We start from the raw sequence: 26,837 nt of genomic DNA, 5'->3' as shown, positions 1-26,837 counted from the left end.
GCTGGCATCTAACCGACGAGATTAGGAACTGTCGTCTGAACCGATAAGAATCGATAACAAAATTTTGAGGAGTTTCAATCGATGTAAAAGAATAAAAGGATTAATGAGGTAACATGGAAATATACATCCAAATGATAATATGAAATTGTGTTATTCTTATCGTTTGTTAGCCGAGGTTGTGTTGCTTTTTGACATAATTCCATGAACATAGTTTCGTTGTAGTTTTGTATGCTGAAATTTCATTTTGCTTTTTGTTCAATTGTGACTCACCCTCTGCTTTTACTTTTCTTTGGCATCACAAGTTTCTATTTTGTATGAGCCGTCTCCATTTGTTCCTTTAAACAGAGGTGGGCTGTGTAGTCACAAATTATCCTCAACTAAAATTATTGTCACTTTATTATAATCCAATAAATAAAAGTAAAAAGTAGCAGCAGAACAATATCACTTAATAAAAACAATAACAAATAAAATCTTGAAATACCACTTTATATATTTTTTTAAAATATCAAAGGCAATACTTTGTTCTCAGCTTGCAAGCCAAGCTACATTGAGAAGCTCTAAAGTGAACTGATACCAGTTTAACCGGATATGAAAATGAATTACAAGAGGATGTGGATGTGTTGGACAACTATTCAGGCATATTTACTATATGTGTGTTGGGTCTTTAGTAGTTCGATGATAAAGCCACTTGGACTAAAAAACAGCGGGTCGAGCATGTTTCCTGATGAAACCATTTTCCAATCATTAAAAAAATAACAAATCTTATATGGAAGCACCTTTCAAGTCTGCCAAGGTCACCTTAGAGAAAATAAAATCACAAAAGATCACAGTGATCACTCGTAAAATCTTGTGGGCGAACTCCACTCTCGGGTTCGGCTGGGTCTATGGCTTGAAGCACTGATACCAAACCACTGTGCAAAAAAAAAATACTATTTACAAACTGCCTTTTGTTTCCTTTTATCTTTGTTTGATAACATTTGTTTGATGATCTTAAAGATTGAAGTGGGAAAACTGCAAAAAAGCAAGAATTTGAGAAGAGTGCAAATGCTTTTTCCCAGCACTCTATACTAAAACTTTGGTGACAGATTTAGTGGTGTGCCCAAATATGCACCTCGTCTCAATAAATAATAATAAGTCAGATTTCTTTTGACATATCCTTGAGATACGATACAAGGAAAAACATCATTTAGACTTCATTGATTAATGATCCATTTACATTTTTAAATGCAACAATGGTTACACTTGTTTGAAATTGTGTGACCGATTGTCTTCACACAAACTTTTTCATTTAAACAAAAAGACAAATGAAAAATGAGGCAGAGTAAATGAGTTTTCCTCCATAAAGAATATACAAGTAGAAAGACAAGAAAACAATGCAACACAGGTTAATACATATAGTCTATTTTAGCAGACCGCATGTATAACACAAACATATATAAACATTTTATATCCTCTTACATGATTAAATTACAGTACATATACACACCGTCTCCTATATGTTTAAGTCACTCTGGTAACAAGCAAAGTAGTGAACCCTTACAATGTACAGATGGTCACTAAAAAATGTAGACATTGTTACTTATTGTGCGTTCTCATGTGATTATTCAATGAAGAATGATAACTAAAACTAGTATGGCAGATTGAGCAGGTAAAAGGTTTTTCTCCAGTGTGTGATCTTGAGTGTGTTATCAAATTTGTCCTTTGAGCGAATCTTTTGCCGCATTCTGAGCAAGCAAAAGGTTTCTCTCCTGTGTGTGTTCTCATGTGCTGAACCAATCCGGACTGAACTCGGAAATTTGCGTTGCAGACTGCACAGGAAAATGGCTTCTCTCCGGTGTGTGTTCTTGAGTGGGTTCTCAAATTTCCCTTTCGGGAAAATCTTTGGCCACACACTGAACAGGCAAAAGGTTTCTCACCTGTGTGTGTCTGTGTGTGTGTTATCATAGATTCCTTTCGAGAAAATCTTCTGTTGCATATTGGACATGAATATGGTTTCTCGCCAGTGTGGGTTCTCATGTGTTTGACCAACAATGCACGCACTCGAAAACTTGTGTTACAGATTGAGCAGGGAAAGGGTTTTTCTCCAGTGTGTGTTCTTGTGTGAGCTATCAAAGTTGTCATTTCAGATAACCCTTTACCGCAAAATGAGCACACAAAAGGCTTCTCTCCCGTGTGAATCCTCATGTGTCTTTTCAGATTTCTCTTGTTTACAAATGTTTTGTTACATTCAGAACATGTCAAGCGTGCGTTGTCAGTATGACATGTAGCATCACCTTGAGGGTGTTCATCATCAGTGTCAAGAGACGGTGACATTGTTTCATCATTATCTGACAGAGGAGCCACAAGGCTGTCTGCTTGGAATCTTCGCTTATCATGTTGGCTTTTTATGTTGGCACATTGAAATATTGAGGAGTGAGGCTCGTGGTCATCATCTTCACTCTTCACAATGACACGAATGACCGGGAAGTCCATTGCTGGAAGCTGCCCTCCACCCTGACTAATGCTGTGTTCACCATCTTCCTCTTTAATATAGGAGGGTTCAGATGGAAGCTCTCTCACACTGGAACTTTTTGCAGATCTGATCCCACCAATATCTTCCATTGTTGGTGTTTTGACAGTAAACTGCAATGATCAGAAAAATATATCATCCACAAGACGATTCAAACTGGAAAATTGAAACAAGACTACTAATTGCAAATACAAAAGCAAAAGACGAGTGTAAGAGATTTTAAAGGCATACACAATGATGTAAAAGAAGCATTCAGAAACAGTAACTGGAGGGGAGGGAAAACTTTGAGATCCTCCATTGTGAATTGCTACTTTAAAATTGAAATTGAATTTAAGTCAATCAAAAGGAACGATGTGTGTTTGTGTGTGTGTTCTGAGGGGTGGGGGTTTCGGGATTACTGAGCTGGGCCAAGCCCCGCACTTCGCTCACCGAAGATGGCACTTATACTACTTCTTCAACTAACATTGGTGGGATGTTGGGACGTAATGCGGTACACATACTTTGGTAATGTACTTCAAAAGAGTTCAGATATCTGTACCACATGTGTACTGCATTTATATTAAAGACAGCTTTTAATTATACTTCCTAAATTTTATATTTATTTTTTATCATATCTGCTTTCTAGTCATTATTTTCGGATGCGGGCATTCCTAGACTGTTGTAGTGTTAATGATAAAGAATAAACATATACACATTTAAATTAGAGAAGTGGACAAACCTGGTCGCTGCAGTACAATTTGAGGCTTCTGGAAACCAGCGTCTAGGGGTTGACGTTTTCAGTTGTTCTTTTTGTTCCAAAAAGTTCGACGTCGGACTCGCGATGTGTTTCGCTAACTTCCGCGTCTCTTTGTTCACAGACAGCTAGCAAGCTAAACTAGCTTGAAGAACTTCAGACCGCACTGAGGCGAGTTAATCTAAAACGAGTACAATTAATGACGTTTAAACACAAAATTCACACATGTTTGGAATAGACCGGGGTAGCGTCGCAATGTACGCAACGAGGCGATTTGACTACAAGAGCGCGTCGTCTTCCGTGTTTTAAGCAGACGAGTAGCCAAGTCTCAACTTACTACGGCAAGCGCACTTGGACAAAAGATATTGTCCTACGACCAGAAAGTCAATCAGCGAGTGGTGTAATGAGGCACACAATTTTGAAGAGATGATAGATTTTTAATAATCAACACAAAATATAAACAATCATAAAATAGATGTATTTATTATAAAATTCAAATAACAGGGGTGTATATATATTTTTTAATACAGCCACGCTACCTGGACAAAATACACCCCATGCAAAACTATTTTAAAAGGCGGCCAACTGATGGGCTCATGGTCTTTCATTTTTATACTAATGCAATGTCACTACTTTGATGTGGCAAATTAATAACTGCTACGTTTGGAATCACTCCTGTGTTTGCCATTTTGTAGTGCATTTTATCACCAATTGAGTGCCGTCATTAACCTACAATTTATCTTGAAGAGAATTAAACAACTAATGGCTAGTAAAAAAAAATATACATCCCATGACATCTTGTAGCTGTAAAAGGAAAAAAAGGAAGACTGAAATGATTGAGGGGAACAGATGGAGCTATTGTACAAATGTATAGAAAGTGTTTTGCAAGTAATGATTTTGTGAAATACACTCTTTAAAAACAATGTTACAGCATTATATTTTTTATTTGTTCGATATTTATTATGTTCATCAGCTCATGTTGATCCGGAACGTTGTAGTTGTGCAACTGTAATGACTCAACATCACCCTGAGTAGTCTTCACAAACTCTTTTTCATTTGGTAAGTGAACTACATAGTGCACTACTTTATACAGAATAAAAAAAATCACCATACTATGTAGTCATTAGGGAATGGGTGAGTGTTTCCAAACACAGCCATTGACTTCTTAAATCACACAAGCTTGAGCAGCAGCGCTGTCGCCAGTGTGTGTTCTCGTGTGTTTCCTCAATGCCGAGCGATCACGGAAGCTGGTGTCACACATCGTGCAGGAGAATGGCTTCTCATCCGTGTGCCTTCTGATATGATTACTCAGCGCTGAACGATCGCGAAAACTTGTGTGGCAGATTGTGCAGGGAAATGGTTTCTCTCCGGTGTGGGTTCGGGTGTGTGCTATCAAATACTCATTTTGGGAGAATCTTTTGTTGCAGAATGAGCAGGCGTACGGTTTTTCTCCGCTGTGTGTTCTTGTGTGTCTCATCCAAGTCGACCTGTGAGGGAATCTTTTGCCACACACCGAACAGGAAAAAGGTTTCTCGCCAGTGTGTGTCCTTGTGTGTATCATCAAAGAAGCCTTTCGGGAGAACGTTTGACAACAAACTGAACAGGAAAAAGGTTTTTCTCCAGTGTGTGTTCTTGTGTGTCTAATCAAGTGTCCCTTTATAGAGAATGTTTTGCCACAATCCGCACACATGAATGGTTTGTCACTTGTGTGACATCTCATGTGCCTTTTCAGATTCCTCTTGTGTCCAAAGGTTTTGTCACACTGAGAACATTTAAGGTGTTTCATATCCGTGTGAAATGTGGTATCACCTTTAGAGTGCTCCTCATCGGTGTCAGGAGAGTGTGGTGTTGTGTCGTCGCTATCGGATAATGGAGCTAAGAGGCTGTCTGCTTTGGATGCTCTGCAATCGTTCCCATCTCCTACATCATCATCATCATCATCTTCACGCTTTACAATGACACGATTCAAAAGCATTTCATCCTCCCGAAGCTCTTGAAACGAATCGGCCCCCTGGCCGATGGAGTGTTCTTTCTGTTCCTCTTTAACATAGAGAAACTCTGGTTCTTGCTGCTCCACTGGCGAGCTCAACCCCTGATGCTCAGCAGAGAGCTCTTCATCACTGACGTCTGCTGGACATAAATTGATAAGCGTGGTTTAAAAAAGTTATGCCTTGCTCAGTCAAGTCACACATTGTTAAGTAACCTTCAAAACTGCGAATAACCTCGTTGAAGTGTATGAAATACATAACAGAAACACAATACAATACAAGTCAAGTGTAATAATAATATTGCCTTTATTAGTCCCACAATGGGGAAATTCGAGATTCGAACCCAGGCCTCCTGGGGAGACTGGGTCCTGAACGCGGCGCCTTAGACCACTCGGCCATCCTGGCTTGACTCGACTGACTTGAATATGACAGAGAAAATGAGTAACAACGCTGATTGGTCATCTGCCCCAAAAAACCCATAAATTGGGTTTGACACATCTGTTGTGAAATCAGCCTTCGAATGTTTGCTGGACCTCGTATGGTATTTATGTTTCATGTCTCAACATTCATGCTCGAAGTGTCGATACACGTCTAATATACAAAGGTTATAAGGTTCGAACCTAGTGAATTAACAACGTTAAAGTTCACACAATATGATTAATGGAATAAAAAAAATAACTAAACGTGAACGGAAGAAGTAAACAAACCTGCTCTGTTGAAAGCCTCCAGCAGTTGACGTTGTCGCTGGTTCTCCTCTTTTGTTCGACAAAGTTCCTCCTCGTACTCAGCGATCGTTCTTTCAAACACTACAAATAGTTCTTCCACGGCCGCACTTAGTCGCTGATTCAGCAACGCTCGCAACATTCGCACTTTACACATTGTCACGAGATCGAACTGAGCTTTGGCGACGGCTTACTAAATTGTGCGTCTCTTTGTTCGCAGCGAGCACGGTTAGAAATTTGAGAAGGTTCAACGTATATCAACACGAGTGCACCGCTACACGAATAATGGATAACATCGAAGTTGTTGGAAATAAATGAACTGAATTAATGTCACAAGCAAGTAGAGGATCACATTTTACGGTTACGCCATTTTGTTCGTGACAAACGCAAGCCTAAGAATTACGGAAACTCCACTAGGACAAAATAAACGTACGTAATCGAGCGCACGTTCAATACGTCACCAAAATGTTTTATAAAGTACAGAGTGGACCACGAGGTGGTAACGTACTACAGGTACACTTTATATATTAACTTGAGTGTAAGAAAGTGAGAAAGGAGAGTGGAAGGAGAGAAAGAGCGAAGGAACAGGGATGGGATGAACGACTAGGAAGGACGCTGTGAAGTGAAAAAGAATGAAAGGGAGGAAATGAAGATGAAAAATGAAAGGAAAGGTAGGAAAAGAGGAAGGAAGAAGGGAATGGGTCACTGCCACTTTTTAGGTATTCACTGGGTCAACACACAAACAAACCCACACCCTGATTTGAAACCCAAACACTGGCCATAGAACACTAATTTGAAACCTTAACTCATCTAAAAAAAAAAACATTATTATTTGAAAACCGAACCCAGCCGAGAATTTAACGTGAAACACTACTTCGAAATATCAAACGTGAAGCCAAATTCAGTTTTTATTAGATAAGTAGCACTGAGCATTAGTATGTATCTTAATAGAAGAGATTTTTTAAAAAATGTTTCTCATTTAATTTTATGTTCACGAAAAAGACTATCTCATCCCCACAGCAAAGAACTGTTTTTACACTCCAATATAACACAAGTTAGTCTACCACAATGGTGTCATATCAAGCACAAACAAGACATCAGCTCGAAGACCAATCTGCATTTATTTGATTGTTTTAATGTTGATTCTCCAGTTGTATTATGATGCTTTACATACAGAGATATGTGTGTGGTCAAAAAAGCTCAAATTTCGTGCAACTGTAATTTAGGTTCCTCCTGAAATTCCAAACAATACTTGAAATATTTTGAGTGTAGTGTATGTGACCGACTCCAAACTCTGCATTTCGCACAACCGGTAAAACCCACTGTAACATTGGCTCCATACAGCAGTGTCGACAGAAAAAAAAAAAAGTAAAAAAGTACTCAGCAGCCACATTACACATTATGTTTGGAGACACTATGACAAATGTAATTATCGGCAATAATGTCATCTCTGCATATTCACGATTAACTATTCACAAATTCAAATGTGTGTTCTCTGTTGAACCGATCCCCATCTTTTTTTATGGAAAGACTAATTATTATTCTTGAAATGCCATAACATGCCACAAGATGGCACCAAAGCCATGTATAATAGGAAAGTAGTACATTTGTGTCATGAAAGTTAGATTAAGTAATATATTTGGGCTGGGTGACAAACTTGTCGAGGAGAAGCCATGTTCAGTTTAATTTTAAGGGTAGTTGTTGTACGATCAATTTTAAATTATATTCGAGTTTAGGGGACCACAGTTTGTGATTTGACAGTTCAAATTATTAGTAATGGCCATTAACAACATTTTTGAGGAGTCCATAAATTCTTCATTATTTTTCACCTATTCTTTGCATTAAGGGGTCCACAAGTTGAGGGCTCGTCTTCTGCAAGAGCCTACAAGCCTTCTGTTTATTTAGAGTCTTTCAATGACCGCTGGTGTTCTCACCAGCACACTTGTGTCTGTCAAACTGAAACTTGTGTGTAAATCTTTTATCGCACACACTGCAGCCAAAGACTTTCTCCCCTGTGTGTGTCTTCATGTGTGTTACCAACGCTGAACGAACCCTAAATTTCTTGTTGCAGACTGAGCAGGTGTACGGTCTCTCGCCAGTGTGCGTTCTTGTGTGAATGATCAAGCTTCCTTTTTGAGTGAATCTTTTTCCACAAACCGAGCAGGCGAATGGTTTTTCCCCTGTGTGCGTTCGCATGTGTATCATCATGACTGAGTGCACCCTAAAACTCGTATTGCAAACCGAGCAGGTGAAAGGCTTTTCCCCGGTGTGTGTTCTCGTGTGAGATATTAAATGGCCTTTGTGAGCAAATCTTTTGTCACAAAACGGGCAGGTAAAAGGTTTCTCCCCAGTGTGAGTCCTCATGTGCGTAGCTAGTGCAGAATTATCGCGGAAACTTTTGGTGCAGAGTGAGCATGTATATGGTCTTTCACCCGTGTGCGTTCTCATGTGTGCCACTAAACTTGCCTTCTGAGAAAACTTTTTATCACAAAGTGAGCAGGCAAAAGGTTTTTCTCCTGTGTGACATCTCCTGTGTCTTTTCAATGTTGAGTTGTCGCTAAAGGTTTTGTCACAGTCAGTGCATTTAAGTTGTCCACTGTTGGTCTGACACCTCACATCACCTTTCAGATCAGCATCAGGACAGTGCGACAACACATTATCGTTGTCTGATCGTGGAGCTAAGATACTGTCTGCTCGGCATTGTCTCTTTTCGCTTCCAATGTGTTCACGCTTTGAGGAGTGAGGCTCGTCTTCAGCTTCACTCTTCACGTGAACGACAGTCAACGGGAACTTGCCGATGTCAGCCTCCTCCTCTTCCTCTTTAATGCAGGTGGTCTCTGTGACCTCCTGCTTATTCCCAAGACTCCACTTCTGTTCTGGAAGATCTTCACTGGAACCTTTTGCAGGTCTCCCTCCACCGACATCCTCCATTGTTTGTTCGTCTGTAAAAAAAATGTCAAAGCTCATTTTTTAAATAGTATTATTGTGGATTAAATATACATTTAACCATTGCAGTAATCAATCTGCATTATTGACAGACTTGATGTCGAAGCAGACAAACATATATACGCAGAAAAACACACACACACAAACAACATAAATAACATGCATAGACACACACACACACACGTCCTATTTATGGGTCACGGCAGATTATTGACTGCTGAGAAAGAAAAACATGGCCAGGTCTTGTTTCAGCAGCAAAGGTCAAAGAACCCATCATAGACAAATGATCCCTGCTAAAGACAGGTGTAATAGCTGAGACTGGAACAGACCCTCATCCTTTTGGGTGGCTCGCTTTCACATATCGGTGGGATTAAATATGACAATGATCCATTTTTCAACTTCTTATCTTCAATAGGATTGGATAAAATTAAATGGAGCGTATCCAATCTGTTTATTTACACCCTGAACTGATCGCCAGCCAATCGCAGAGCATATATTGACAAACAAGAATTCATATTCACATTCACACATATGGTCGATTTCAAGTGGCGCAAGCCAGAGTGCATTTAAGATGAAAATTAATCACTGAACATTGATACGTCAGTTTACTTATTTGTGGTGTTGAATTGTCTAAAAACACCATCTTCAATTTAAGACATTTCGAAAGCTACAGAACAATTAAGAGAAAGAAGTTATCAAACCTGTTGTGATTGAGGCAAACTGAGGATTCAAAACAGCGTCCAATATTTGACGTTGTCGCTCGTTCTCTGCTTTTGCACGACAAAGTTCCTCTTCGTACTCGACAATCGTTCTTTGGAACACCACAAATACTTCGTCAACAGCCGCACTGAGTCGCTGATTCAGCAACGCTCTAAGCATTTGCACTTTGCACATCTTCACTCGACAATCGACACTCAAACTCGAGCTTTGCTTGGGCGACGTCTTTGTTCGCACCTAGCAAGCTAAAATAACTTGAGGGGCCCTTGGGTGAGTTTATCCAGGCAGTAAAACGGCGTTTCACAAAGTTGAACGGAAATAAATATATTCGGAATCCAAAAGAAAGGACGCTACAATCAATACATTAACGGGGACAACAACCACGTCGTCTCGCTAGGATTTGGTAATGCTAACGTTCATGTTCCTTGATTCTTTTGTCTCATGGTGTCATGTCTTCTTCTGGCATCAATTGGTGGTTTACAAGTTTGGATTAGCGCGTTACCGCCACCCAATGATTTGCAACGATTACTGCTTTTCCTTACATGCCAAAGAAAATGTAATTCAAAATAAATTAACAAAAGACAATTATTTTTTCTAGTATGGTATGGTCAAATGTAAAAATAAATGTCTAAATAAATAAATAAATACAATTTAAAAAATTACTTTACCTAAACCTAAGAAAACAAGAACATTCCAGTTATCAAGTCAAGGACCTGAGAACAACCTGGGTGAAATAGAATAGAATAGAATATAATAGAATGGAATAGAATACCCACATACAAATAAAAAAAATGAGTGTCTAACTTCCAAATTCGGAATGGCATCATGTATAAACCATGTTGCCATTAATAATTTAGACTGATCTTGCTGTTCAGATTATGAACAAATACCGTGACTAAAACGCAGCGACACGTCTTGGTGCGGTACTACACCTTTAAACTGGACTGCCAGTTAGGCGGAAGTCAGCACAAGATCTCAAAAAGGTTTAGTGTGGTTGTGAATTATTTGTTAGCGCTTTTACTCTTAATTCGGTGCAACTATATGCGATAAAACGGAGTCGACGCCATGTCACTAATCCGGTTAAATTCACCAAAGTGCACTTTCAGTCTCCCTCTGATTCGCTTGGTTTGCTAGCTGCAAACAAAGACACGCGGAGGTTAGCAAAACGTCGTTATCAGAGATCGAGTGCAAGAGTCAATTGTTGTGATTGTGTGACAAGAATGATAACAAAGTACGAGGAGGAACGTTCTCCAACAAATCATAACGAGCGGCAGCGTCAACTACTCGATGTTGTTTTCAAGATTCATGAACGACACAGAGCAGGTTTGTTTGCGTTCTCTCTCACACGTGTGCAGGTCGAAGCTTGGTTAATTGTTAACAACACTATCCCATCCATCCATCCATCCATCCAATTATCATCACCACTTGTGCTCATTAGCACTAACCCTAAATGGTTCACAGCTTTTGTAGCTCAAGCTGCCAAGACAAGAGGTTTTACTTTAAAGGCTATTAAAAGTTTGCAAGTCGTCGACTCTTCGTCCTAAACAGGACAACCAATATCATAACTTATTGCTGACTTTCATTTGTTGGGTTGTAGCATTTTACTTGTATTTTGTCATTTATTACATGTAAGACATTTCTTCTTTCAATTTGACTACGACGGCTAGAGTGGTCGCTGCATATTCACAGTTTACCTGTTCAGTTTTTTTTCAGTGGAACCTATCTCCAGCTATTTGCAATAAAACCTCACCCATTGGCAGTTTTTATTAGCTTTATTAAACGCTGTAAGCTACTGAAATTTGCCTTCTTTAAAAGGAAAGGAGTACAGTTTCACTGAGAAACCAGCTTTGTTGGGAAGGAGATAAATTTATTGTAGCTTTGTTTGTGAACATTAGTGTCTTCACTGCAAGTGAATGCACATGTGCATTTCAAGTGCATTTTTTTTTATCAAATGATCAGCAAGACATTTCTATTGGTACTGCATGATAAATTAGAAATTATATGGAAGTGTTTACATTACTGTTCTATTAAGAGGTAATGTCAATTCTGAGAAAAAACATGAGATTTTTTTTTTCATGGCTGCTCCATGAGATATTGCAAGATATTCCTATATGGCACAGTAAAAATATTGTGTCACTTCACTGAGAAATGCTTGCCTTCTTATGTTCCGGCATAGACATCAGTGAGGATGATCATCAGGAGTGGAGCTCTATCATAGAGCAGCAGGAGCCTGAACTCTTGCTCATTAAGGAGGAACAGGAGGAGGCTGATATCACAAAGTTTCCAGTGATTCGTGTCATTGTGAAGAGTGAAGATGATGACGACAAACGTCAGAGTGAGGATAAAAGAGTGACGGACCCTCGGAGCAGCAGCTTAAATCAACACATGACATCAGCCGGTAATGGAGATCATTGTGGACGGTCCTATGCAGAAACCCAGAAACCAGATTCTGACGAGACAACACCACACTCTCCTGATGCTGATGATGAAGGCGAGCTAACGTGCCAAATGGACAAAACACACTGGAAATGTTCTCCGTGTGGGAAAACCTTTGGAAACAAGTATATTTTGAAAGGACACATGATGACTCACACCGGAGAGAAACCGTTCAGCTGCGTGGTCTGCGGTAAAAGAATCTCAATAAAAGGACATATGATAACACACACAAGAATACATACTGGAGAAAAACCTTACACCTGCTCAGTCTGCAGCAAAGGTTTTTCTCATCAATCGGCATCTGTTCGACACAGGAGAACGCGCACTAGCGAGAAACCTTTTACTTACTCAACATGCGGTAAAAGTTTCTCTTTAGGGGGAAGTTTGAAAACACATAAAAGAACTCACACTGGAGAAAAAACATATTCCTGCTCGGTCTGCAACAAAGGCTTTTGTGATCGCTCAGCATTTGTTCGACACACAAGGACACACTGGAGAGAAGCCTTTTACGTGCTCAGTGTGTGGCATCCGATTAACTCAAAAGACACATTTAACGACGCACATGAGAACACACACTGGTGAGAAAGTGTTCGGTTGCAGTGTGTGTAAACAAAGATTCTCTTACAAGTATCAAGTTGATAAACACAAGTGTGCTGGTGAAGAACAGCAGCAATAAATGAAAGCCATGGATCTTTAAATACATGTGAATAACACGCTCCTGTTTTTAGAGTGGCTATAGTGCAACAATTCAAATGAAGAAAATAAAACATGCTGTCATATGTTTGTAAAACATTGTGTTTTTAGCAGCAGTTGTAGCAGTGCTTCTAATTATAGAAAATCAAGATAGTCTCTTTGGGTGCAACATTTTTTTGAGGGATAGTGCACATTTTTCAAAAGAAAAAAATATTTATGGACGAGGGCATAACAAAATGATTGCAAGTGTAGTCATGCTCACACAAACTAGGGGCATGCTAGTAACAAGGATAGTGAGAAATATTATGTGGTACTGCGTATGTCATTGTCCAATGTCCAATTTGGTGTCAAACACAATGCAAGAATGTAATGCATTTAGGTCATCTTATGATTTTTCTTTTTTGTAGAATTTGTAATTTCCCGCTAATTTATATTACACTATATGGAAAGCGCTTTGTTACAGCTCCAGCTCTTGTGAAACACACTATACAAATAAGATGAAACCTCCCCTAGTTTGACCCATCACAAGTAACACAGGGCCAAATATAACATTTTTGATTTTTTCAAAGATTATTATTCGTCATCCAAACTTTGAGCAGTTGTTGTGAAAAAAAACACAGGATTTGAACTTCAACTTTTTAATAGAGTTGCAAAACCCAAAATTTCCCATCTTATTTTTCAGAGTGAGGCGGCGTAATGAAACCTCCACACCTGAAGGAGGGAGTAATGTTGTAGAATTGTACATTGTATCCTCTCTGCCGCAAATGAGAAATAAGAAATTAGTCAAGGAAAAGACAGTGCGGTTAAATCCGGAAAAGTTGCGTTCATTTCAACGTCGTTTATTTATCTGTGCACATGTGCATTTTGTATAGCATATTATTTCTTCCTCTCAGGATGAACTGGTCTCAATGCAAGTTTAAGCTTCTCTTGCTAGTTTAGCTTGCTAGCTCTTAAATTAGCAACACATAGCTAACCGGATCGCAGTGTTGCGGTTGTTTGAAAAATGTGTGGAAAAAATAGCAGAGTACAAGGAGAAAGTTTCTCGAACAGAGGATGCGAATGAGAGACATCATCTATGGCTGAACGCTGTTTTCGAGCCTGATGCTGAGTTACGCTGAGCAGGTTTGTTCACTTGCGAAATTCGTAACTTGAGATTTTGTCATAAACGACACCCTTTGATATAAATCATGAGTTGCCACTCCGCCACAACATAACAAGTAAGCACCATTGTTTACATCAGCAGTCATTCATCGCATAATTACTTGGCCCGTTTGCACTTGTGCAAGCCACCGAAGCTTCCGGTGTGCTTCAGCGGAGTACACCGTTGAGGTGATATATTTTTAAAATTTAGTAAATCAGCATATGCAAATAAAACAACAAAGAGTAAAAAAAAGCACAGGCGCAAATAAAAATTTCAGGAAAAAAGCGTGACAACCAGAAGGCGCGCAGGCCACCGATACAATCTGGCATCTCCATCACATGTAGCGCTGATGTAACATTTCAAAATAAAGGTCGTTTGAAATCTACAATTACACTTACCGTGTATGTGTGTGCTTATGGTTGTTTATAAAGACCAATGAAGGATCTGTCAACTATTATCTATTATTTATAATCACTTCAACAGTTAACAGACACAAACCGGAAGTCGAACATGAATGCGTGGCTATCGCCGCCATTTTGTAGTTCGGGGAAAGGGTTCTCCGCCAACAAGCAGTCGATGCGGTGAAAGGGCAAGGGCGGTTAGCGGTGCAGTTTGTTGCATACTTTTCGGCAAAATAATAATAAAAAAAATACCAACGCTTTTTAGGTTTTAAAAGATTTGCTGCATCATCGATATTTTTGCCAGTAAGGCAAAGCAGAGAGGAAGTTTGACCAAAAAAGTATTTTTCCTTTTGTTCAGCAAGTACCCGGGTTGGAACCAGCTTTGTGACTGGGGACTTGAGTAAGGGACAAGGCGTCTCGTCTACTAAGGGGCCGTGGAGTTCTTCGTCACTATGGTTTCTTGCTTGCTTTATGGTTCGTATATACACTTGCTATCTTTGATCGAGAAGTCGTTAAGGGAAGCTTGTTATTCAATTGCGTGTCATTGATAGATTGTAGTTTCCCATAACTCTATGATCAAGCTAGCTAACCTTTTTCTTCAATCATCCATGATCTGAAGCGCTCATTTATCCTCACCAGTCACAACACAATTGTATTTTGCCGGTCATTAAAACGAAAACATACCTCAACTATACGGAGATGACGGACGATGATTTTAAACCCGTGTCAAAAGAGCGTGCCGCAAAACTCATTTGAAATTTGAAACGACCTCGTGGCGGACATGTGCTCGTGTGGCCCATGCTAATGCTAACACGAGTTAGAAGATTCGTCACTTGAGAACACATTTGAGGCGTTAATTATATCAATATTTGAATATTTACTACACACAATCTTGTATATAGCAAAGTTTTGATTGCACTGATTTATTCTACCCCCCCCCTCCCCAGTTGTCCACAGGCCATTTGAACACGTAGACGTCTTTGATGGCGGATGACTTCTTGTGCTGCAATTGCCTGTAAGTGTCAATTACCAGTACAACCCTGAACATTACAGAACGTTGATGAAGTTCATTGTCAGTGTCATTCTAATTTGATATTCAATGGGGATCTTAGCTGCATCTTTGACAGCCTGCGCTCTCTTGTTGTGAGAGATAACTGGGTTTTATTATTTCAGATGCCACAATAACTGTCCCTGCGCTTTCTGCACACTTGTCTCATGGTGTCTCAGATTGAATAGGGGACTATATATGAAACATGATTCTGGAAAATGTGCTTGGGAAACTTACCTAAGAAAAATATTGACATACCTCAACGATACAGAGATGACGGACGATGATTTTGAACCCGTGAAAATAGCGCTAAACTGATTTGAAATTTGAAACGACCTTGTGGCAGACATGTGCTCGTGTGGCCAATGCTAACACGAGTTAGAAGACTTGTCACTTGAGAACACATATGAGGCGTTAATATCAATATTTGAACATTTAATGCACTGATATATTTTTATTTTTCAGGAGGGAACATGTCTTCTGGCAGAACAAAGTTGTTCGCTGTGGCAGCCTGACACCCCCTGCCTGAAAAACTCATCTTGACCGGAGTTGGATGCAGTGAAGCTGAAACCCCATTTTGCAACTGTATTGTCCGGCACGCAACCCAAGAAGAGACAAAATGAGATGAGAGGGCTGTTTGCTTGACGAAGGATGCTATTATTTGAAACAAACATTTAACTGGTATGTTAAGACAGTACAACAAGGTTTCATGTTGCATGATGTTCTGCAACATCTATGATGAATAAAGTTCTTTGCAGTTGTCTCCGCATTGTTGGACATAACTTGAAGCTTTTCATTTGTGGCCTTTTCCGTTGGTAAAATTCTGAGATCTTGCTGTTGCTGGTATGTGTTTTCTAAGGCTGGGGGTCGATTCATGGCCATTTATCCAGTCATATGTGTGAGCTGGGCGCTAGTGTTTTTATCACATCCCATTCATGGGACAAATCTTGTTCCAAAGACATGCATGGTCGGTTGATTGGACACTAAATTGTCCCTTGGTACCATTGTGAATGGTTATAACTTATTTTTCTTTGTGTGCCCTGTGATTGGCTGGCAACCAGTTCAGAGTGTGCCCTGCCCACTGCCCAAAGAGAGCTGGGATAGGTTCCTTGACCCTCATGAGGAGAAACGGATCAGAAAATGGATGGGTACATACTGTTCTAGCATAGCATGAATCAAATATCACAGCATGTGTTCTATTGTAATGATATGGATTTTGCAAATATAAAAATGCAAGCGATGATTACATACCGGTATATGCATTCGAGCAACGTTCCTAAAGTTAGATAACCACAGGAGTGATGTGAAGCATACTGCCAGATTACTGTATTCTGGAGAATATATTGATTAAAACCTTTTCAATTGAAATGAACTTAAAAACATTTATTGCAGATGGTTTTACTATTATGTAAAAAAATGGAGATGCATAAAATACAAAGCTAATTTAAAAAAAAAAAAAAAGCATAAAAGTGAGTAACCATGCCTTCAAGAACATGCGATTAAAACATTTCTTCGTCGACATGAAACATTTACAAATATTCACATCATTTGTGCGACACAAACCTCAAGTGTTTGCAAACTGAGATTCCACGGTGACGGTATACTCTCTGATGGGACAGGCCCCATCGGACCACACCACCTATTCATCTACTTTTTCCTCGCCTTGATAATGTCGATACTCAGGCTTTAGTTCCCAAGTGTTCTTATGTGTCCCCTTCACATTGTAGATGCCAATGTCACGCAGGATTTCCTTCAGATAAATCTGTGAATGAGATGATTTTCGAAAACATTGCCAACAGTATCTGCACTCTAGATAAACCAAATGCTCAAACAGGTAAATTAAATATTACAATTTAGGAGTGGCGCATCTGGAAACATTTTAATGATCCTGAAAAGTGAATTCAGGGATTTGTAACAAAATACAAACACGTTTGAAGATAAACGCTGTAAATGCAAAGACTAATAACGGAAGATGCAGCGTCAAACTTCGTTTCAGTTTTCCAGATTTTTTTTTCCCTCCGCAGCTCGAAAGGAGCGCATTGTATCGATTGACCGGTATTCATATCTGTAGCTGTTGTTTTCTGGAGAAAGTTCTCATCATGTAGTACAGGTACACGTCTCTCAAATATGCTACTTTTGGTATCGTTTATTGTCGATTTTGTTGTCAACCCCTTATCTGTGAAATCCAATCGTAACAGAGGTGATAAAGGAACTGCACTAACATAGCGGCTCGAGCGACCAGATGCACGCTGAGGTTCAGGTGTATAGGAATGTAGGGATGGGTACATATGCAAGATAAACAAACATATGAATGACAGTTCAAATTTCAGCAGAGTGATTTTTGGCACAAATTAACATGCCCAGTTTCCCAGATCTGAGAGAAATTTTAGATTTTTTTCCCCACCATTTTTAAGCGTGCTTTCATATACTTAATATCAATTTAAATTTGTCAGGCTTGTTGACAACACTTCTCTGTTGTGTGTCAAATTTATGAGACTATTTTTAAATCGTCACTTTGCCGGGCATTTAAGGTAATTCTCAATCAGGAATCGTGTTTGGTCTAAGAGCTGACAGAACACTGTCGCATCATCTTACAGGCTACATGGGGCTCAAACTCCCAGTCACCGTGATAAGTAACCTAAAGGAACCTGTTTGCAGAGTGTGCCAAAGTATCTTTAAATTTACAACAGCATAGGATTGAGAAATTTAATCTTATGTCTACTAGTTAAATCTCTTTAACTACCCAAGTAGCAAAGTTCAATTGTGTATGTTATCAGTTCTTCAATCGGTGACTGTGGCCAGTGGAACAATTTAAATAGTTCAAGCTAAAATATGTGCTATTGTTTCAAAGCTCTGCAATTGCAAGATGTCTCACCACAGGCTGTTTGGTAATGTCCACCAGGTCTTTGATGTTGTAGTATTGGTGCTTCTCAAAAGCAGAAAATAACATATCCAACACCTGCTGCTTGTCCGCTCTTGCTCTCTTGCCCTCTTCCTTCTTTTTCCTCTCATACTCCATCTGAAAGACATAAAGCAGAGAAATACTTATTATTCAAGCCAGAATTATGTCCTTACGTAGCCTAATACTTAGTAACATTTGTGGTTAATGCAGTATGATACAAGCCTGCTAGTAACATTAAAAGTGTTGTAGTTTAAGACCTGAATCAACATTGCTGTCTTTACAAAGCTGGGAAAATATGACAGGTCTTGCATTGTCCATGATGGGTAGACGGATGTGTGTGTGCGGAATGAGATGATCTGAAACCAGTCGAATATGAGAGGTATTCTTACGTTGTACGCATGGTTAGCCACAGGTTTGTAGTTATTGGTGACTGCTTTCGCCAACTGCTGAGACAGCCGGATCGGCTTGGTGGACTCTTCAATTTGTAACCTGTTTCACGATCAACATGAACACATTTTTTTGCAGTATGAGAAAAATAACAAGAAAATGTTGCAGAGAGAAAGAAACGAACCACTCACCTCTTAAGCTTCATATAGCTTTCACTTACAGCTGGCCTGCAATCTGCTCTCTGCACCACAACGCCCTCCAATGCAATTTTATCTGGAGGGGGGGGGGGGTACATATCTCAACTAAATATTTGAAAGTTTTATTTTTACGTCAGTTGAGAAAACAAAAGATCCATTCTGGTTTATTTGTTCAATTTGCTTCTGTTGAATACTTTATGAAAAATACAGCTTTAACAAACACTTGGTGGTCAAGCTTACAATCAAAGTAACATTCCTATGGTCACCAACAATCCCATGGTACAACCTTTTAACTTTTTATTTTACAACACATACCCCAAAGTTTAAAACTTCTGCCAGCGTCCCTGTTATACCACATGGCTTTATCGACATTTTTATGTGTATACCTTTTTGTTTTACACAAACATTTGATTTGTAAAATACAATAGCATAGCATTATTAAGGCCCAGGAAATGACAGATTCAGACCAAAATCTTGACTTTCAATCGCCCCAATAATCCACGCCAGGTACCTTTGTATAGAAATGTTTGAAGCAAGACACCACAGTGCTGGTTCGGGCCTTAATTGAAATCGTATGTCGAGTTTGGGTGTGTGCATCTTCCAGGGCGTATCGTTTAGCGCAACAAAAAAAATATTGGTATTTTCTGAAGAAATGAAAATATCACTCGTTTGATTGTGTGTGATTCACCTAAAATGGTGAACTCACCTGGACCAGCCCCTGCCCCCGATACAGAGCTGCCACCATCAGATCTCTCTTCTGACTGGCCTACAGGGGGGAGGGAGGGATGGTAAAATAAAATAAAAAATATATATATGTATGTATGGGGATGGAAAATTGAGGGAGGAACGGATCCAACAATCAGAGCGACTCCCAGGGTTTAGTTGCACACTCTTTGTCACGGGGAAATGAATACAATTGAACTCGCGGAGCATATCAGAGCGCACACACCAGCAAAGCAAGCATGCGCTCACAAGCAGCAAGTTTTTTTCTGTTTTTGCTTCCTTTCACACAAGCTGAATTCAAAAGACAAATGACGAAAGGCAGATTTCACTCTAAAACAATATTGTTCAAAAATGTGTTTTAATCTATCGATGAGCACTTCTCCTTTGTCCACCATAAATGCTGTGCCACATGCCATGTACAATGAAAACAGAGAACGCCTCTCCAGAGTGACAGATGCCATAAATTGAGAGCATTTGGCCAATTAAGTCACTCACGATGACAACCTGCAGTCAATTAGAGACCCAGCAGAAGACATGACCGTGCCAGACATTTTGTCTGAGAATTTTTTGGTTAGGAAAAGCACTTGTTGCAGCAGCTGTTCAGGAGACTTATTTCAGACAATCTAGAGGTGAAAATGCTGGTTGTGGAGGCCCTGGATTGGTGTGAGTACATGTGGTCTGCAGTTATGAAGCCGGATGGATGTACTACGAAATTCTATGAAACACTTTTGGAGATGATTTATGGTAGTGAACAGTTCTGGGATGTATTACTGCCGTCAGCAAGCGAACTGCACACTTTCCCTCAAAACGTCAGACATCTGACTGCTAAGGAATGAAACTGTACATTTTCGACTGGCCTTTTTCTGTGGTTGGCCTAAGGGTACATATGTGCAATGCTCATACTGTTTAATCAGCATCTATATGCAACACCTGAGGTGGCAAAGGAAATGTGCCCACCACTATGGATTAAGACAAATGTGTGCACATTTTTGAGAAATACATTTTTTGTCTTGAATCTTTGAATTTAGGTAAGGAAAACTGGGAGCAAAAACATAAGTGATGCAACCATAGGCGGTTTAATTTTTTTTTTTAATGTTGTACAGTGTTCCCTCACAAACAGCAAGGATTTAGGGACAGAATCCTGCTACAAATACAGAAAAACCAATGAGTAATTGACGCCTGCCCCCCGAAAGTTTTATAAATACCTTTAATTGCCACAAGATGGTGGCAAAGGACAACATGAATTTCCTCAACTCAGTTCAAGATGCAGAATTTCCTTGGCACTAAGATGGTGGCAAAGCTCTATATTGAAACTCCCTTCATTCATTAGAATATAGTGCTTTGGCACGAAGACGCCTCAAGTTTACAGTCAACAAGTGCTATGGCTCGTGCACAGAAAGCTAAAAATAGGGTAGGATACGTTGCTAAAGAAATTGCAAATTGGTATATTCTGCAAGTATGTGGGGGAACACTGTAACGTGACGTTTGACATTGGAATGAATAAAAATGCATTTAAAAAACCTTTTCGAACTGTTTTTTTTTTATTTACAAGGCCATATAATTTCAAGTGAAGACGGAAAACTCATTTATTTGAATTATTGTTATTACAGTTATTCATACATATTGTAGTAAAGGACAAGTTGTTTCTTCAAGCAATATGAAATTTGTCATTTAAAATTCAATTAAGCTACTTATATTGGGGCTTTAGTGACAATGGGTAATTTTGACCCAGAGGACACAGTGTGTATACAGAAAATGAGGACAACGGGAGGGTTATTAAATACATGGATCGCATGACGTTTCCACCTGTCATCATGTTTGACCAAAACGTGACTTCACCCAGTTGCCACTTCCAACTAAAACTTATGACAGAGTGCTAATGAATAACATTTTGGAAATAAATGCTCTAAGTCAGTGGTGCCAGCCTGTTTTTGGATCTCTCCCTCCTCCAACACACCTGATTCAAGTGATCAGGATTGTTAACAGGCTTCTGTCAAGCTTGCTGATGAGCTAATCATTTGAATCTGGCGTAATGGAGGAGGAAAACATCGAAAACAGGTTGGATAGAGGCTCTTGAGGACGAACTTGGGCACCCATGTAACGCTAAATAAATGTTTATACTTTATTTAAAATCTTGATTAAAACTATTGCAATGATGAGTTTACTCAAGAATTATTTTAATTAAATCAATATTTGTAGACCTTCAACATGGTTGCTCTCTTGATTTAAATTTTCCCGTCATCATTTAATTCCTACAAGACAGAACAATCACACTATTTGGGAGAAACCACCAAGATGTCAGAGAAGAGCGGCAAGCGTTGCAGGCAAGACTGCACGAAAAGGCAGCAAACACAGACACCTACACCAAGTGACGATGGGGAAAAAAAAAAGATTTACCAATGTTCTGTAGAGCAAACTAGTATTATTTCTCATCATTTGAGAGATTAGTACCAACATTCCCAAGTTCAGTTTAAAGAAAAATAAAACAAGCTCACCTGATGATGTCTCTGTGAATACTGCCAATGTCTGACCTCCCACGGGCTGCATTGTCAGCGGGTGTTCCCGCGGAGCAGACACAACTTTGTCTTCCATACCCTCAATCACAGTCAACTCTTCATTTAATGTAAAAGACACCTGAAAGTTACACATATGTTAAAATTTGTGCTGCTCATTAATAGTTTTCTTTCAACAAAGAACCACGTCATTACTTCAGCTAGAGTGCTATATAAATAAAGTTGTATTGTACTGTATTGTACAATCAAGCAGTGATGACTGAGATTAAGGAAAGACTCAGATAACTACCCACTAAAACAGTGTCAGGTATTTGTCATTTAGATACAGTATTCTTACCTCTGGTTTTCCTTGGTTCCCTTTCCTTGAAAGAAGAAAGCAGATATGTTAATAACATAGAATAAAAAAAACTTGGTTAAACAAACAACAACAAAAATAAATTTAGCAAAGTCATATCGGGAGAAACAACTACTTAGTCCCTCATTACGTCGTGATTATCAAAACACAAACTACTGTACTTAAAATTTTAAAAACACAGGATCTCGATCAGCTTTCTTCAGCTGGCTGCTATGGTTTCACATACTTGGAGATTCTGAGCTTCCCAACTTCGCCTCTTCCTGTGGCTTTCGCCCATTGATGCGAGAGATACTTGGGCACCTGCGTTCAGAGTCAAAGGCATATGATTACTGGATGCATTTTAAGACGAGCCCGACGTCCCGCAATAAAACGATTAACAATTTAGAGAATTACACGACCGAGAAAGAATATAACTATTAGTCTTAGATCCAAACTTACTTCTGCATAATGTTAAAACGGAACGTCAATTTCCTCGAATAATGAGAATTCTCATCGTTGACCACGACTAACCCCATTAAAGAGAAACGTTTATAGCATGTTATTTTTCTTTTTTTCCCCCTTTTGCCATCGTTCTCGTTATACTACGAAATCTTTGATTGAGATTGATTAAGAAATACGATTGAAATCGAAATACCGTAGATCCGATTCAGTTAGCCACCACTGTGGCAGCTATGTTTAGCCTATGACTTAACAGCTGATCGTTAATATTTCAAATATCTATATACATGTACATACCTTTACAAGCCAGACACCCGTATTTTGTTTAGCACCGGTTAAATCAACGTCTCCCGTTTTCTCTGACATTGTAGTTTAGTTTTATTTTTCATGTAGCAAGCTAGCTATTAGTTCAAAGTACCATGCGCAGGCCCAATGTAAGACGGTGCCTCAGAAGGTCCAAAATGATGACGGACTTAATTCTTTCATGTTTCACGACCGTTTCACAGTTTATGAATACGTGTAAAACTATTAGAAAATTTCATAAGGAATTTAATTTTAACATCATTGATGACTGTAGATGCAAAATATGCACTGCAACTGGGGGCAGGGGTGGCAAAGAATTCTCATCAGACAAATATGGTGAAATACTGAAAATAACGTGAACCTTTATCTTTAGAACATTATAAGACTGAAACACTTGGAATATGACAGACTCTCTCCCGACAGAAACAACAGACAAGAAATTATAATTTTTTTATGATAGTCATATACCACTACTCCAACTTTGGACATCTTTCGCCAAGTTGCTTTTGTGGTAAATACACTTTCACTGTTTCACAATTTTGTTTGTCCGAGTTCCATTTTAACCATATTTAATCACTTTCTCAATGGCTGTCCTCTTTCTTAAATTATTTGGTTATGCAGCATTACATCAATGACCAATTTTCTCAATCATGTGAGAACTTTGCAGTTTGTAAATGGTTTGGTACAGTTGTACAGACCTGGAAAACCCAACAAACAAAGTTGTTATAAAATTTGATTGAAATGCAGCAATGACATCACTAGCATTTTCAGAAATTACTATTAATTAACCTTTTAACATTTTATAAAAACATGATGGGTGTTTACCATTTTTTAATGACAGCATAAAACCACAATATTTTTTTTCCATTTTAAGTCATATCAGAGTGGCAAGACGTTTTATTTACACTCATAACATTTTACATAAACTACATGAAAATAATCTCCTGGAAAAAAATCCGAATGCCATCTGCTCTGAGTCCTGATCGTCCAAATTGTCATGTTATATATATTATACAGTAGGAATGTTTTTTTTTTTTACTGCAAACATTGTCCTTACAGGAACATCCTATCGTTGCTGTGGGAGAAGCGCGTGTTGAGTTCCTGAGATTTCTTCAGCAGGCGCTGCTTCTGCGCATCATCGAAGCGATTGACCTGCAGGTCAGTTTCTCGATCAAATGCTCTTCTCTCCACTGGCTTGTCTCCCACCTGATTTGCTTTCTCCTTCATGTTCTTTGTATGCAAACTCATCAGCGATTCTGAGCGTTTAGTTTTCTTTAATCAAGAGGAGAGTATTACAGCATTAGCATGTGAACATAGAGCTTGCCAAGTAAAGATTATACAATAACAATGTTTTAAAAAACTATGATTGTTGGTACAACTTACATTATATTCGGACACCGTGTCTGCCATTTTCAAATCCTTTTGAGAGATTTGCGGGGCAGAATCTTTCTCAGTTTCACCCCTTTTCTTTTTCTCGAGACGCTCCTATTGCTCAAGAAAAAACTCATTACAGTGTTGTAAATTAAAATGATTCTGCAAATAGTGTGATACCAATAAGACAAGAATGGCAATTGTCTGCTTTTCCTACCCTGGCCTTGCGCTCAGTGTCTGCAGGTGTATCGGTCCAAATGGAGCGGTCACCCTTCTCCGGACCAGACCTCTTCTTGAAAGTGCGAGCCCCCAAGCCAATGTGTTGTAGTTCTGGTGGAAGCTCTGTCATCCAAGTCTCTCGGGTTGGTGCCTCAGGAACATCCTAGAAATGCAAAATGTTTTCACTTGCACCAATACAGGGAGTAAAGCTGCACAACACTTTCTGTACTTTAAACACAATGTGTCACTCACAACCCATTTTCCATGTTTAATTAAAAAAAAAAAAACTAGGGCACCATTAGATTTGTTTTAGCAGCACTTAACAGTTCTTATATAAACATGTCTAATTGCCATTATGAGACATAACAAGAAAGCCAATCTATTTTTAATAGTGTATGCTTTCATTTGACCCACAGGTGAACCGAAGCCCAGCCGACTTTGGGCGACAGGAAGAGTACACCATAGTTGCCACTCAATTACAGGGCACATATATATTTATCATTATGATTTAATTTACCATTGCGTAATGTGTTTTTACAGTCACTTCACACGTTCAAATTTACTCTGTTTTGTCAACTGCACTGTCTTGATCAAATGAGATAAGGGTTTGTTTGCTTGTGATGCCATCTGCGATACTCAGAATTTTGCCTCCCTGAAGTACATGTGCTGTCATGGTGAAATGTTCTATAGATATATATTCTATTTTTTTTTCTCTGAGTAAAATGCATAAACACACATATACAACACCCTCAACATATGGCTCTGCTTTTTGTTGAGAGAGGGAAAAAATGAAGGTACATTAGATGCTAAGGAGTAGTCATAGAAAAGTGACAAGAAACGCTTGGACTTACAACTTTAGTCAGCTTGTCTTTCATTGTTCGTGCCCTGCGTTCAATGTCCAGAGCCACTGTATTTTGAACTGGACCAGTGGATGGCATGGGTCCAATAATCTCATCTTCCTCCTCACTGCTGAAGGAGTCAGCCTTGTAGCCTGGTGGCAAGGCAGGTCCTGGAAAACCCTCATCATCATCATCATCATCATCATCATTATTGTGATCATACACTGCAGGGCGGAATCCAGGAGGCAAAGCTGGTCCCAGCACAGGTGGCCTGAAAAAAACCCCTCAAATTTACAACTGTAACCCAAAACAAATAATCTAACATTACATTGTTCTTTGATTCTTCACCTATCATTACTACTTGTTTAATCTAACATTACATTGTTCTTTGATTCTTCACCTATCATTACTACTTGTTTGCTTTACGTGTATTTAAGTTCAATGTGTCACCTCTCAGGAGAATTCTGTTTCTTGACAAAACCTGGTGGTAACGCTGGTCCAAAAAAGCCGTCATCTTCATCCTTTGTCTTCTCAAATCTGTTCAAACGACAAATTGGCGGTGTTAATGTTCACGTTACATTTATGTATATACCGTAATGTCGTCCGATTTACATACTCTCCGTGTTTGTCTTCAGACGTGTGTTCCGTCTTCACTCTTTTGGTGACCACTTCTTCACTTTCATCCGACGAGCTGGATGGTCCTCCTCGTTTGTAACCGGGAGGCAAAGCGGGACCGGTAACTAACACGAGGAATCACAAAACTTTGATGAAATTGACACTGATATAAGTGATTTAGCCATTCTGAATTTATTTAATATATAAATTGTACTCACAGTCACGTTCATCATCAGAATCGTCAGTATTTTTAAAGTTTGGGGGCAAAGCTGGTCCGATTGAGTTTTGGGACGCCATTTTGGCACCGGTTAGCATAAACCACGCTTTACTCGTTTTCTAAGATGGTTTTCATGCTCGGTTCAGACTAAACACGAAATAAGTCATTACGATGCATGTGAAATACTAGACAGCGTTCAGCAACCAGGTCGACATTTTGAACAACACTGCGCATGCTCTCTTTCGTTTTCCATTACAGAGGAAGTTACCTACAAGAATAGAAGTATGGTAAAATATATTCCTTCTGATTGGTAGGATTACAGTTTATTATTTATATTTAATATCTTTGCCATCGGGGTAATATGTCCGCGTCGCCTGAATTTGTATTTGTGTGTTTTTTCGTGGGGGTGTCTTTGTTTGATATT

General features: G+C 39.1%; 5 protein-coding genes, 1 long non-coding RNA gene, 1 other non-coding gene and 1 pseudogene across 10 annotated transcripts; 3 read left to right on the top strand and 5 right to left on the bottom strand.

Moving 5' to 3' along the window:
- Positions 1 to 1,385: 1,385 nt before the first annotated feature.
- LOC148337214 (uncharacterized) lies at positions 1,386 to 3,598 on the bottom strand. The gene is made up of 2 exons (XM_088295511.1): positions 3,228 to 3,598; positions 1,386 to 2,622 (listed from the first exon to the last, which is right to left on the bottom strand). Exon 2 carries the CDS (start codon positions 2,599 to 2,601, stop codon positions 1,576 to 1,578), a length of 1,026 nt encoding a protein of 341 aa, XP_088151637.1. The 5' UTR covers positions 2,602 to 2,622; positions 3,228 to 3,598; the 3' UTR covers positions 1,386 to 1,575.
- Positions 3,599 to 3,735: 137 nt separating this feature from the next.
- LOC148337213 (uncharacterized) lies at positions 3,736 to 6,373 on the bottom strand. Of its 2 annotated transcripts, none has more exons than XM_088295501.1 (2): positions 5,938 to 6,373; positions 3,736 to 5,372 (listed from the first exon to the last, which is right to left on the bottom strand). In XM_088295501.1, the coding sequence occupies exons 1-2, from the start codon at positions 6,107 to 6,109 to the stop codon at positions 4,408 to 4,410; spliced, it is 1,137 nt and encodes a 378-aa protein (XP_088151627.1). In that variant the 5' UTR covers positions 6,110 to 6,373; the 3' UTR covers positions 3,736 to 4,407. The 2 variants fall into 2 exon arrangements, with proteins under 2 accessions (XP_088151627.1, XP_088151629.1); XM_088295503.1 differs by having other exon boundaries at positions 3,741 to 5,369.
- A 681-nt stretch (positions 6,374 to 7,054) lies between these two features.
- LOC148337212 (uncharacterized) lies at positions 7,055 to 10,106 on the bottom strand. The gene is made up of 2 exons (XM_088295494.1): positions 9,600 to 10,106; positions 7,055 to 8,894 (listed from the first exon to the last, which is right to left on the bottom strand). The coding sequence occupies exons 1-2, from the start codon at positions 9,790 to 9,792 to the stop codon at positions 7,864 to 7,866; spliced, it is 1,224 nt and encodes a 407-aa protein (XP_088151620.1). The 5' UTR covers positions 9,793 to 10,106; the 3' UTR covers positions 7,055 to 7,863.
- A 413-nt stretch (positions 10,107 to 10,519) lies between these two features.
- On the top strand, positions 10,520 to 12,830 carry LOC148337211 (uncharacterized; annotated as a pseudogene). Its single transcript, XR_015843128.1, has 2 exons — positions 10,520 to 10,938; positions 11,792 to 12,830. The product of XR_015843128.1 is annotated as an uncharacterized LOC148337211 (transcript).
- A 1,552-nt stretch (positions 12,831 to 14,382) lies between these two features.
- LOC148337209 (uncharacterized) lies at positions 14,383 to 16,116 on the top strand. The gene is made up of 3 exons (XR_015843130.1): positions 14,383 to 14,760; positions 15,234 to 15,301; positions 15,800 to 16,116. It is a non-coding gene; the product is annotated as an uncharacterized LOC148337209 (long non-coding RNA).
- LOC148337210 (small nucleolar RNA SNORA31) lies at positions 15,399 to 15,534 on the top strand. Its single transcript, XR_015843496.1, has one exon. It is a non-coding gene; the product is annotated as a small nucleolar RNA SNORA31 (small nucleolar RNA).
- A 586-nt stretch (positions 16,117 to 16,702) lies between the features above and the next one.
- Positions 16,703 to 23,306, bottom strand: gtf2f2a (general transcription factor IIF, polypeptide 2a). 2 transcript variants are annotated; one of them, XM_088295522.1, is made up of 9 exons: positions 23,147 to 23,306; positions 22,638 to 22,711; positions 22,394 to 22,418; positions 22,039 to 22,177; positions 19,527 to 19,586; positions 18,815 to 18,896; positions 18,626 to 18,725; positions 18,210 to 18,353; positions 16,703 to 17,096 (listed from the first exon to the last, which is right to left on the bottom strand). In XM_088295522.1, exons 1-9 carry the CDS (start codon positions 23,213 to 23,215, stop codon positions 16,974 to 16,976), a joined length of 816 nt encoding a protein of 271 aa, XP_088151648.1. In that variant the 5' UTR covers positions 23,216 to 23,306; the 3' UTR covers positions 16,703 to 16,973. The 2 variants fall into 2 exon arrangements, with proteins under 2 accessions (XP_088151648.1, XP_088151649.1); XM_088295523.1 differs by lacking the exon at positions 19,527 to 19,586.
- A 725-nt stretch (positions 23,307 to 24,031) lies between these two features.
- Positions 24,032 to 26,658, bottom strand: gpalpp1 (GPALPP motifs containing 1). The gene is made up of 7 exons (XM_088295508.1): positions 26,415 to 26,658; positions 26,198 to 26,321; positions 26,032 to 26,118; positions 25,594 to 25,852; positions 24,741 to 24,905; positions 24,536 to 24,637; positions 24,032 to 24,424 (listed from the first exon to the last, which is right to left on the bottom strand). Exons 1-7 carry the CDS (start codon positions 26,509 to 26,511, stop codon positions 24,206 to 24,208), a joined length of 1,053 nt encoding a protein of 350 aa, XP_088151634.1. The 5' UTR covers positions 26,512 to 26,658; the 3' UTR covers positions 24,032 to 24,205.
- Between the last annotated feature and the right edge of the window lie 179 nt (positions 26,659 to 26,837).

This window comes from Idiotropiscis lumnitzeri, chromosome 5 (assembly GCF_059441095.1).
Source record: "Idiotropiscis lumnitzeri isolate Australia: NSW breed Sydney's pygmy pipehorse chromosome 5, RoL_Ilum_1.0, whole genome shotgun sequence".
Taxonomy (NCBI): Eukaryota; Metazoa; Chordata; class Actinopteri; order Syngnathiformes; family Syngnathidae; genus Idiotropiscis; species Idiotropiscis lumnitzeri.
This window is presented reverse-complemented; position numbering and strand designations above follow the sequence as displayed.